At 42.9% G+C, this 12050-nt stretch overlaps 1 protein-coding gene, 1 long non-coding RNA gene and 1 pseudogene across 2 annotated transcripts; 1 reads left to right on the top strand and 2 right to left on the bottom strand.

Moving 5' to 3' along the window:
• LOC110429852 lies at positions 331–2321 on the bottom strand. The gene is made up of 2 exons (XR_002447039.1): positions 2263–2321; positions 331–762 (listed from the first exon to the last, which is right to left on the bottom strand). It is a non-coding gene; the product is annotated as an uncharacterized LOC110429852 (long non-coding RNA).
• LOC8066944 (E3 ubiquitin-protein ligase EL5) lies at positions 10039–10506 on the bottom strand. The gene has a single exon (XM_002441769.2). The coding sequence runs from the start codon at positions 10504–10506 to the stop codon at positions 10039–10041; it is 468 nt and encodes a 155-aa protein (XP_002441814.2).
• On the top strand, positions 11014–11548 carry LOC8066943 (annotated as a pseudogene).

Genomic DNA, 12050 nt, shown 5'->3' with positions numbered 1-12050 from the left:
GAAGCAAAATAAATTGTGCACAAAGTATATTCTAGTTTCACTTGGTAGTTCATCCATTGCACCTGTTATCATAAATATTAGTTCCCAAGTCCTAGTATCCCACAAGTCATTGCATACAAAGAATTAGGAAGGCTAAGCTGGAATGCAAACCTGCAGTAGAAATCGGCAAGAAGAGATATCTAGGAAGTTTCTTACAGGTGAGATCCGATCATTTTGAAAGCCAGTAAATAATCAAAAAGATAGTGCACATGATCACTGCTAAAAGAATTATAGTGTCCTTCGATTTCTTCCACTTAATGGTGCCTACAATGTTGGATATGCATAATTATATGGATGCAGTAACACAGTGGCTGCAAGGAGCCCATTGGGAAAGTAATATTACACAGTAGCGAGTAATACAATTGCATCATAGTCATAGCATAACAAAAAATTGCAATGTCCAAAGGGATCAAAGTATACCAAGAAGACCCTTGATTATCGGGAACTTTTCACCTAACTGCTTGACTTTTTCTTGACCATCTACAAACAAACAAGGCTGTCTGATTGGAAAGGACCACCAGAAAACGCAGAAAACTCCAGGGAGAGATCCTGCTTCCAGCGAAGATCTCAGGCTAGAAATAGCTCGGAGGCCACATCACCATAGAAGCTCTCCCCTTGAATCTTCGCCACTTTCTCCTTCAAAATTGGTTGATACTCTATCTTGCATAAGACAGTCCAACTCTGTGCCATGGCAGCCACTTTGTGCAAGAGTGTCTCCATAATCTGTCACCCAAGTTTCTAAAAACATAAGTCATTTCCAAGTTTCCACAGAGACCAACAAGCTGTTGAGGTAATAACATTAAGCACACAGTTCTTATTTCTAAGCCAAAACTGTCAAATGGAATCTAAGGAATTACCCAACTGTATATTGAAAATATCAGAGATGGTGCACCACAGCTGTTAGGCCGCTACATAGCCAAAGAACAGATGACTAACAGACTGATTTTCACATCATAAAAGACAAGTCAGATATTCTACTGTCCTTCTTTTACAAAGATTGTCTCATTTCCATGTTCACCTATAGATGACTAACAAACTCATTTAATTTCCACGTTCACCCAAGCCACGTTTCTGGTCTTTCCAGTGCATGTCACAAAAGACATTGATGAAACATGCATGATAGACCACGTATAGAATTGAGCCATCGAATTCTAGCTATCAGGCACCAAGTAAAACTACCATGCTTGAATGCAAAACATCATATATCTGAAATCAACTACAAGGTCATAGGGCCTTGATATTTACTGAGATGACTAAGATGCTTGTGTGGATTCAGGTATTGTAACCTTCAGAGGTCTTCAATGGTATACCCTAAAATGGATCACTTTGTAATGTCTATGATACTTTTAAATTTTAGACGAAGCATAGATGTAAAGAAAGAATTGCAAAGACTGAATTCAAAAGACTGGTTCACAAGGACATGTATAGAGTAATCTATCCAAAAGACCGTAGGGGTTTTGAAGCTGACTTTTCGGATTCAAAAAGTGTTCCTAAACCAGCTAACCTCTTGCTTAGGACAACCATTGAGACAAGCATGTCATTGGACAATAAATTGATCTCTGAGATGATTGAGAATCGCTCTGATACACATCCCAAAAACAGTGGCCACTTCTTAAAAGTCCTACTAAAAAACATGCTGCCACTTTGTGCTGCCTGATTGATCTTGACAATACAACAGTTAGCAGATCTCCTATTCAGTTGACAGAACTCCTAATGCAAAATTCCTACATTGATAGAACTGCTAATTCAAAATTCCTAATTGACAGTGTTGCTCACTTGTGCTTATTGCAAAAGGGAACCACTTGATTATATCTAGATTATATATATGTAAACTGAAATTCACATATCTAAATTATGTAAACAATTTGGACCAGTTTTGGATTCTAAGTTTTTGCAAGGCTGCAACAAATAAAATTCTGGACAAACCATACAAAATTATATCTAGGTTATATATGTGTAAACTGAAATTCACATATCTAAAATGTAAAATGACTCATTACCACATCTGAAATTTGAAACTACTACTGCCCCTTCTTCTTCCCACACTAAAATCTCAAACTATAGTAACTATGATACTAATTGGATGAGGGAATCCCTTTAATAATGGAATCGCTAGAAATCAAAGACTGCAAAAAATTAGATCTGAATACAGATAACTTCAGGGTTCGTGTGCTTGGTTTCGCATAGCACGAACGAAAGAGAAGGGTGGCCTGGTGGGCATACCTGTTGGGTGCGTGGAGGAGGAGGCGGGCGACGGCGCGGCGAGGAGGAGGCGGGCGAGGTCCGCGCCGCGCGGATCCGCGTGGAGGAGGAGGCGGGCGACGGCGCGCCGAGGGAGGAGGCGGGCGAGGTCCGCGCCGCGCGGATCGCGCTGAGGGAGGAGGCGGGCGAGGTCCGCGCCGCGCGGATCCGCGGCGAGGAGGAGGCGGGCGAGGTCCGCGCCGCGCGGATCCGCGTGGAGGAGGAGGCGGGCGACGGCGCGGCGAGGAGGAGGCGGGCGAGTCCGCGCCACGCGGTTCCGCGGCGAGGAGGAGGCGGGCGAGGTCCGCGCCGCGCGGTTCCGCGTGGAGGAGGAGGCGGGCGACGGCGCGCCGAGGGAGGAGGCGGGCGAGGTCCGCGCGACCGGATCCGCGTGGAGGAGGAGGCGGGCGAGGGCGCGCCGAGGGAGGAGGCGGGCGAGGTACGCGCGATCTGCGTGGAGGAGGAGGCGGGCGAGGGCGTGGATCCGCGCGTCCTGGCCTGGGGAGAGGATGGAAGGAGAGCGCGGGGCGCGAGGATTGAGCGGGCCGCGCAGGACGACGTTCGCAGGAGGCAGGACGAAAGCGGGAGGGGAGAATGTCGCACCAAAACGATGTCCCCTCTTTAGTCTTTTTAGTTGTAGGAGATACCATTTCCGTCTCTAACGGTATCAAACCGTGAGTGTGAAAAGTCAAAAATACCCTCAAAGCTAAATACATAATTAATTATTTTGAGCAGCTTAATGACCTCAAATGAAAAAACTCAGAACTACAAAGTTGTAGATCTCGACAATATCTATAAGTTTTATATAACAATTATTTTTATTGAATTTCATAAAAAAATATATGATTTGATAATCAAATAAAAATTATATATATATATATTATATATATATAGATAGAGAGAGAGAGAGATCGATGAGATTTACGATTTTCTAGTTTTAAGTTTTTTTATTTGAGATCGTTAAGATGCTAAAAAATTAATTGGATATTTAGCCACGAGAGTATTTTTGACTTTTCATACTGTAGTTAACACTGTTAGAGTCAAATCTGACGGAAGTGGTATAGAGGGTAAAAGAGTTTGGAGCAGTGGCACATGTGAGAGCTCAACTTTTTTAATAGCTTGTAGGTAATTACCAACTTTTATAATGGCATACATGTAAAAAGTTGGTAATTACCTACAAGTTGTCACATCGAATCTTGCGGCTTTTACATGTGTTAAACTTTTCAAGATTCCTTGTCACATCGAATCTTAAGCATTAAATATAGATAAAAACAAAAACTAATTGCACAGTTTGCCTGTAAATTGCAAGACGAATCTTTTAAACTTAGTTACTCCATAATTAGACAATATTTGTCAAATAAAAACAAAAGTGCTACAGTGTTAAAATCCACTTTTTGGATCTAAACAAACCATGAACCAACTCTTCTTAAATGCTAAAAGCTAAGTACTAGGAGAATCCACTCATATTCTGGTAGTGATATTAGGCCAGTTTCGGTAGAGAGTTTCATGGCATTGTTTTCAAGACTGTCATATCATATGAAATGAAATAAAATTTAGATAAAACACCCACTCTCAATAGAGAGTTTCATTTCATAGTTTTATAGGCATTTAATTCTAAAACTTATAGAAAGTTGGTAATCGTGCCAAGAGAGTCTCATTTATTCTCTCTGACTGGCCCCTATGGAATGTGATTACTAATATGTTTGCGTTTGTTTTGGACAATATATGGGTTATGTTTGGCACCGCTCAGTTTCACCGACTCATATATGAAGTGTTTTTTTGATATAGTGTCAGATTTAGGCCTTGTTTAGTTTCTAAAAAATTTTGCAAAAAAGTTCAGATTTCTTGTCACATCGAATCTTGTGGCACATGCATAGAGTATTAAATATAGATAAAAATAATAACTAATTGCACAGTTTGTCTATAGTTTTCGAGACGAATCTTTTAAGCCTAGTTAGTCTATGATTGGACAATGTTTATTAAATACAAATGAAAGTGCTATAATATTTATTTTAAAAAAATTGGAACTAAACAAGGCCATGGATAATCCGATCGCCTCCTATATATATATAGTCCTATTCCTAATGGAGGATGATAAAAAAATTGCACCGAGTTTGGACGTGTAACGACAGACGGATCTGGCCCATTCTCTCCCAACTGAAATAAACCATATCTGGCCCATTCTCTCCCATGGGCACCATAAATAGCTGGCCCAACACGGCGGCCTATAACCATGTATATGTATTCATCATCATCATCAGTACATAATACGCGTAGGCTTTTCGGAAATCCATCAGTACACGGATGTTGGCTTATTTCAGTTGTGATTACGAATGCAAATTAGGTCTTGTTTAGATCCAATTTTTTTGGATTTTAATATTATAGCATTTTTATTTTAATTTGATAAACATTGTCAAATCATAGAGTAACTAAGCTTAAAAGATTCGTCTCCCGATTTACAGACAAATAATTAGTTTTTGTTTTCATCTATATTTAATGCTCCGTGCATGTGCCGCAAGATTCGATATAACAGAAAATTTTAAAAAAAAATTTGTTTTTAGAGTGAACTAAACAAAGCCTTATTTGCTAGTATCTTGTTTGGTTGTCTAAGTGTTTGCAAATTCCGAGTACAACTCCTTCTGTATTTTCAATATCAGCCGGCCGGGGAGCGATATATATCAAGCGTACGTGCGTCGTCGTCCATGCATCCGGCTCTCCGTGTGCAAGGACACAGAGAACGGCGATGGACCACGACGTCGACGTCGAGAACGGCGGCGGCGGCGGCGACAAGGACGCCGCCATATTAGGATCCCCGAACCCGGCCGACCCTCAGATGACGGAGAAACAGCCGTGCACCTGGCTCCGCGCGGCGCCATACATGGTCGCCATTCTCGGCTCCGTCGCGCTCATCGTCGCCGGCCTGTCGCTGGACCGCCGTTCCTGTCTGCCAGGTGCCGCCGGCGGCGAGACCACTAGCATCGACGCGAACGCGTGCCGCTTGGCGGTTGGGATCGCCATCAGCGGGGCAATATTGCTGTTCGCTGCCATGTTCGCGGTGGCGGTGCAGCAGGGCGAGTGCAACCCAAGGTTCCTCCCTCGTTTTGATGAGACCGATTCCGACGATGATGATGATTATTAGCCGGCCGTCTTGATTGTCTTGTGTGGACGACGACGACGCAGAAATTAAATAGAGAAAATATTGAGTGGATGCAATATTGCTGGATCCGTAGAATAGAATCATAAGGGATAGGAGTGTTTGATGAGATTGCAAGAGCAAATATTAATTAAGTGGCCAGGTTCCTCGATCGATTTTCCAAGGGTGGCTAAGAGTATTGTGGTTTTTATGGCTCAAAATTACGTTTTTGAGATTGCTGCTGGATTTTTTTTCGCTTGCTTGGAATAATAAACAACCGCCATATGCTGATATGCATTAGGCCATTAGTTGGTACAGATGCTGAGAGATATTAATATATTCTCTTTTCTAAAAAAATAGATGGCTAAGTACATACTCCTAGAGTCCTGTACTCTTTACGTACACCATGCATCGTGCAAATTCCGAGTAGAACTACTTTTGCGTTTGCGATATCAGCACGTACTCCCCTCGTCAATAACTCTCTCTACTCCAAACTCTTATCATCTCTCTTTATTAATATAGCGTCACATCAGCATATTTAATGTGTATGAAACTCTAATGAAACACCATTGAGACTTGCCTAAGAAACTGACTCTTCATGGTTATCAATGGACAAGAAACCACTCATAGCCCATTGGAAGAGCGAATATGGTTTCTATCACTACTTATGTCATGTACTATAGAAAGTCTTCCACTTGCAAGAATGGTTTCTTGGTACGATGTCCTATGCTATAGAAACTACTAATAGTTTCATGCATTGGAGTGCCCTTAGAAGCTATGTCTACACGAGATCTAAGACATGAAGTGATATGATTGGTTGAGAATGGAGAGAGGGTGAATGTGATTGGATAAAAAATTATTCTATAGAAACTATCCATTGTGACTATAGTTTCTATATATGTTATCTATAAAAATTCATAGGTATAGAAACTACATATAGTTTCTAGCATTGGAAGTGCCCTTACAATGAGACATTGAGACCTAGAGTTTGTTGCCTCGTCATCTAAACGAGTTGTGGTTCAGATACTTATTCAATGGTAGTGCTTGGAATAGGGTGTCCGGATGGTTCTCTTTCCGTCGGTCACCCACATTCATCCCTTCCGACATTCCATAAAACACACATTATGACATTCAAAAACTTTTCACCTATAGATTAAACAAGGTCTGACTCATTTTAAAATGGAACTAAAGATGGCAACCGACATATTACAAGACGTCATCTAGAGAACTCTTTTTGCCTTTTCCAGTATCACCGCGGACTTCGAAATCAACGCGTGAAATACAAGTGAGATTGTTCATCTATCATAGCATTCCCATGAGTTTTCAATAAAGCCTTTCAATCTAGGATTTTGGGTAAGAATGAAATTCTCCATTTATCGGAGCATATTCAAGAGTTTCTAATAAAACCTCTCAATCTATTATTTTGGGTAAGAATGAAAAAACCTCTCATCTCTAACCGTTTCTAATCTCACCTCTCAATCTTTCCGCACTTAAGTAGACCGATCGTGCCTATATATTCATTAACCAATCTAAAGTGGAAGGGCATAGAAAATAATAAAAAAAATAAAAAAAGATTCCTAATGCAAATATACAAGAGATATAATAAATAATATATAAAAATGGTTAGCATAATTTAAAATAATGTATGGTGTTTGATGTAAAATTATTGAAGATGTTTTATTTGTTTCCTTTAATAATATTTTGGACGAGTTGAAAAACGAAACAAATCTATTTGGAAACTCTTCAGGAGGTCACGTTTACAACCCAATTCCAACAAATAAAGCCGCAGCGTCCAACTAACAAACGTACTTTACGGCTTTAAGCACGTTCCAGTTGACGCTAGTCGTACTACCCCTCGATCTCCCCTGCCGCGTGCAACGATCGGATCGGAGGAGGTCGTCGTCGGCGTCGGCGATAGATGGACATCGACCTCGAGAACGGTGGCGGCGGCGGGGGCGGCAACAACGACGTCCACGACGACGCCGCTGTCGTCTCAAGTTCCCCGGACCCGGACGACCCGCGGGCGATAGAGAAGCAGCCGTTCACCTTGCTCAGGTCGGCGCCCTACTTGGTCACCATGCTCGCCGGCGTCGTGCTCTTCGCCGTCGGCTTGGCGCTGACCGGTCCGCCTTCCTGTTGGCCAGGTGCCGATCTGACCGGCAACACCGGATGCAACGCATTGCCGTTTGCGATCGGCCATGTCGGGTTAGTGATGGCGTTGTTCGCGGCCATGTTTGCGTCGACTGAGTTCAGCTGCTGCGCCCCCCGGCTTGATCAGGCCGATGATGATGATCATTAGCCGGCCGGCCGCCTTATTTGTCTTGCGTGGACGAAGAAATCAAATCAAAGTAGAGCAGAAGCAAATGCTGAGACAAACATCGATCGGCCGGAGATTTATACACGAGCGACAAGCCAAGCTAGCTAGCAGCCACTGTCTTGTCCACTGCTATATATTGCTAGAGTTTTGAGTTTTTCCTTGTTCTAGTAATTTCAAATATGCTTCTAATAATGTACGTGTGTGTATGCATATAAATTACAGTGTATTATTACATACCAAGTTTAATTTCTTGGTTCCTTCATGGTTTGATCCAGTTGGCACGATTCTGGTTTCGATTGGATTTTATGAGCAGGAGAAGCAGAAGAATACTAATCCCTGTCCATCACTTCATATATCCATGCATGAGGCTCGGTGGCAGTGCAGCTATATATATAGCGGGCTAGCGGCTCTCGCTAGTTGCCACTACAACATGCTTGTACTCCCTCTATATCTAAAATAAAGGTCGTTCTAGGTTTGTTGTCTATTTTCATGAAGGAAGACGTTCTGAGTGCCGGGGTCACGAGTTGGACACGTTTACACTTGTGCGCTTAGCTTGTTGGCACTCCATAAAAAACAAGGACCAACTAGGCCCAAACGTGAGCAAACGCGCCCACACCAACACAACGCCGCACGTGTGGATCAAAAAAAAAATTGCATCTGCTGAGTATCGACTACGGGACCTCACAACTTACACCTTCACACACTTGCCAAACGAGTTTGGAAACTTTCTTATATGAAGAGCACCCACAACTCTATTTACTAGGGGCAAAATGAAAAATACCTCCAATTATTCACTCTTGGTAAGCACAATCATGTCCTAAACGACTTTCTTTTTAGGTATGGAGAGAGTACTAAATAGTGACCTATAGAGGCTAAAGAGACACAGACACCTCTGCTAAATGCTAGCCATAGAAATATTGTTAGTCTCATTTCGTATGTTGTCATCCAATTACCAAAACACTAAACCCTTGCTAGGATCCACATATCTAACACACTGCTCTAGTTACTTGTATGGGTGGCAGGCTTAGAATTTTAACCAATATAAAATTTCATCATGTGTTCCAATTAATCTAGGATCACGCCTCACGTCGTGTCTGGACACATGGTGCCCTAACTGGAATAAAATTCTATGCAGCTGTACCACAACTTGCATGCCACTCACAACTGCTCCGATGGCAACCACCAGTCCATGCTGGAAAAAAACATACTCTACCCATATTGTAGATTATGGCCGTACAAAGAAAATAAACCCTGAGGCTTTGCTTTGTTCAGTTGGTGAAAATTTTTGGTTTTGCATACTGTAGCACTTTCATTTATATTTGGTAATTATTATCCAATCATAGGCTAATTAGGTTCAAAAATTTATCTCGTAAATTACAGACAAACTATGTAATTAGTTATTTTTTTTAATCTATATTCAGTGTTCCATGTATGTGCCGCAACATTTAATTAATGTGACGAGGAATCTAGAAAATTTTTTGGGAACTTAACAAGGCCTGAGTTTTTGGTTGGTTGTTGATCAGCTACAGAACATGTGTGTTGAGGCCAGGATGCCACACATTGGCCATTGGGGCGGTGTTGCACGCAAGTCAGGTGCGGCACCATCGCATATAATAAGGATGGAGATGATGCTCTAAATAGATATCTATGGTTTTTCTTTAGTCTAATTTACTGAACTAAACAAAAAATGAGAGAAAATTATCTGTTTATAGTTTATTAAGTTATACTATTACTAGAGAAGAACCGCGGATACCTATTTAGAGCATCATCCCCATCCTTAGCATACAATTCCTTTTCGCTCTAACTTTGTCCAAGCATAGGAGAGAGTGACTGACCATGAAAAAAAAAACTCTGAATTCCAATTGATCGACTTAGAATCAATGAATCATGATCCACGCGCTGTGCCTGGAGACGCTGCTCACTTGTCGATAGGATTGAAGAGTGATGGATTAGTTGCCATTAGTCGTAGAGTACGTATCCAAGACTATGTTAATGTGAAACTGATAGTTTGGCAAAAAAAAAAAGGAAAACTGTTGATCTCATTATAAGAGAGATGCAGGGCTTCAAAACATTTTACCCTCTCAACATGTGAAGCTGATTACACGTAAGGTTTTGTTTGGATGTTGTCGGATTCACTTCAATCTATATGTGTTGGTGTGGATTGAAGTGGAATTTAGTTCAAGTTCCACTCCGATCCACCTCAACACATATAGATTGATGTGAATCCGACTACATCAAACAAGGCCTAAATAACATCTGAATCAGCAGATATCTTAATTTGCTAGCAGGTGGGGCCATCTGCGTGCATCTATACCATGTCTTGAGCAGCAAGTGACCATTGTAGTTTAGCCCTACAGAGGGGGCACGTATTGTGTTGCGCCAGCAACCAATTAGCAATGCAATCCCTGTGGAACTCGTGGTGGCAGATGGGCATCACGCTGCACCGGTCGCCGTCCTCAAACTGGCCCAAGCAAATCGCGCAATCCTCCTCCTCCGCCGCCGCCGCCGCCGTCCCTGCTGCAGTCGTCGTTGATGGACGACCGCCGCCGCCGAGGCCGCTGGTAGTAGACGCCGGTAAAGAGTTCTGGCGAGGGTACGTGACCTTGTCTAGACGTAGTAGGATCCTCCGATGCACGGCTGCCGCCTCGTTCGCCGGCGGCGGGCCGCCGCCGTCCTCCCGGATGCAATTTCTGTAGCAGGCCCGCGCGCTTGGTATGACGACGAAGAAAAGTAAGCCGCTGCCCCAAACGAGGAAAATCACCCAGTCTGAATCCATGGCCGCCGCTACCTTTGAATTGCGATAAGCTTTGGCCAAAGAACAGACCTGTACACGTACGTATGGCAACCTATAGGATGTATATCTTTCTTTCCCAAATGTTATCTTTGTTCCTAATATACGAAGAGTTTCTTCGTCTTCCGTTCCGTGTGTGCTTCTTTTTTCGTGTTTTTTTCTCTTATGGTGTTTTTTCGTTCTTTTTTTCTTGTTTTTATTTTCGTGCTGTTTTTTCTCATTTTTTTAATTACTAGTAAATATGTCCGTGCGTTATGACGGGAGAAAAAAACATTTAATTTATTTGCTTTAGCTTGTTGCATATATAGCTGCAGTGGCCGTGATAGCTTAATTTTAATAGGTGACTTAATGGTGTGAATGGTTGCTACAACAATTACAAACAAATGGATAGAAACAAGATTCTAATGTTAAATATTTATGTAATATTCTTTTTGTGAAATTTTAAAGATATATTTTATTGTATGATGATCATTATATCCATATGCCGCCGTCATGATTGCCTCTAAGCCGGACCACCGGCGCCACCACCCGACCTTTCCTACGGGATCTCTCGTCCCTGATCTCCTCGTCGTTTCGTCTCCCACTCGTCTTGGTGTGGTGCGAGACGTAGGACTCCACCCCGCCGCTGCCTTCGCCACTGCTCTCCTTCAATGACCTCTCCCACCAATCCCTCTCCCCGTAGCTAGTCATGCCTCCACAGGCGACTGCAACCCTATCGCCTCAGCCCTCACATGGCGCCGGCCTCTTCTCTTTGCCAATATGGTCCCACGGCTCGCCGGGCCCCTCGTCGTGGTTGACCCACTCGAGGGAGGAGAAGCCTAGGGACGGGTCACCGAAGGATGTCATCGTGCAGTGCAGCACAGCAGTCCCCGATGACGCCCGTCGAGTCAGCAGTCACAACAGCAGAAGGTTGCGGATCACGCTGCCGCCTCCCAGGGAGGTGGTGTGGCCGGAGATGCCGAGAGATTCGGCTCCGGCTACTGGCCGGGTCGACGAGGAGGAGTGGGTCACATTTTTAGGTATGTGAACTTGCTGCCAAGACCCAGCTAATTTGATGCAATGGGTGGAGTAGGATGTTTGGAGTTTTGTATAATCTGCTACATTGGATTCATATAGTTGTATGTTTTATTTTTAAAAAAAGAACCTGCTCTTGAAAGAAAAATAAATTGGAACATATGTAAATAGGCATCCGGAATGGACTCCGTTACGTATACTACATTGATAGGAGACGGAGTCGATGTAGTGATATATTCATGACTCGCGAAGGGAAAAGAAGATGGACAGACCAAAAATCAGGTAGGATGTTTGGAGTTTGTATAATCTCTGATGATGCATTGGATTCATATAGTTGTATGTTTTGTTTTGTAAAAAAAAGAACCTCCTCGGAGGTAGGTAAAAATTTCAACCGCCTTAGTTAATGTTTTGGATGAACTGAGACGGTTAAATTTTATTAACTGAGGTGGTCATAAAAACCGCCGGGTTTGTCCGGAACCCGTGCGTCGTCTGCAGGACGGAGTTCGAGGCCGGCG

This window comes from Sorghum bicolor, chromosome 8 (genome assembly GCF_000003195.3).
Source record: "Sorghum bicolor cultivar BTx623 chromosome 8, Sorghum_bicolor_NCBIv3, whole genome shotgun sequence".
NCBI lineage: Eukaryota > Viridiplantae > Streptophyta > Magnoliopsida > Poales > Poaceae > Sorghum > Sorghum bicolor.
This window is presented reverse-complemented; position numbering and strand designations above follow the sequence as displayed.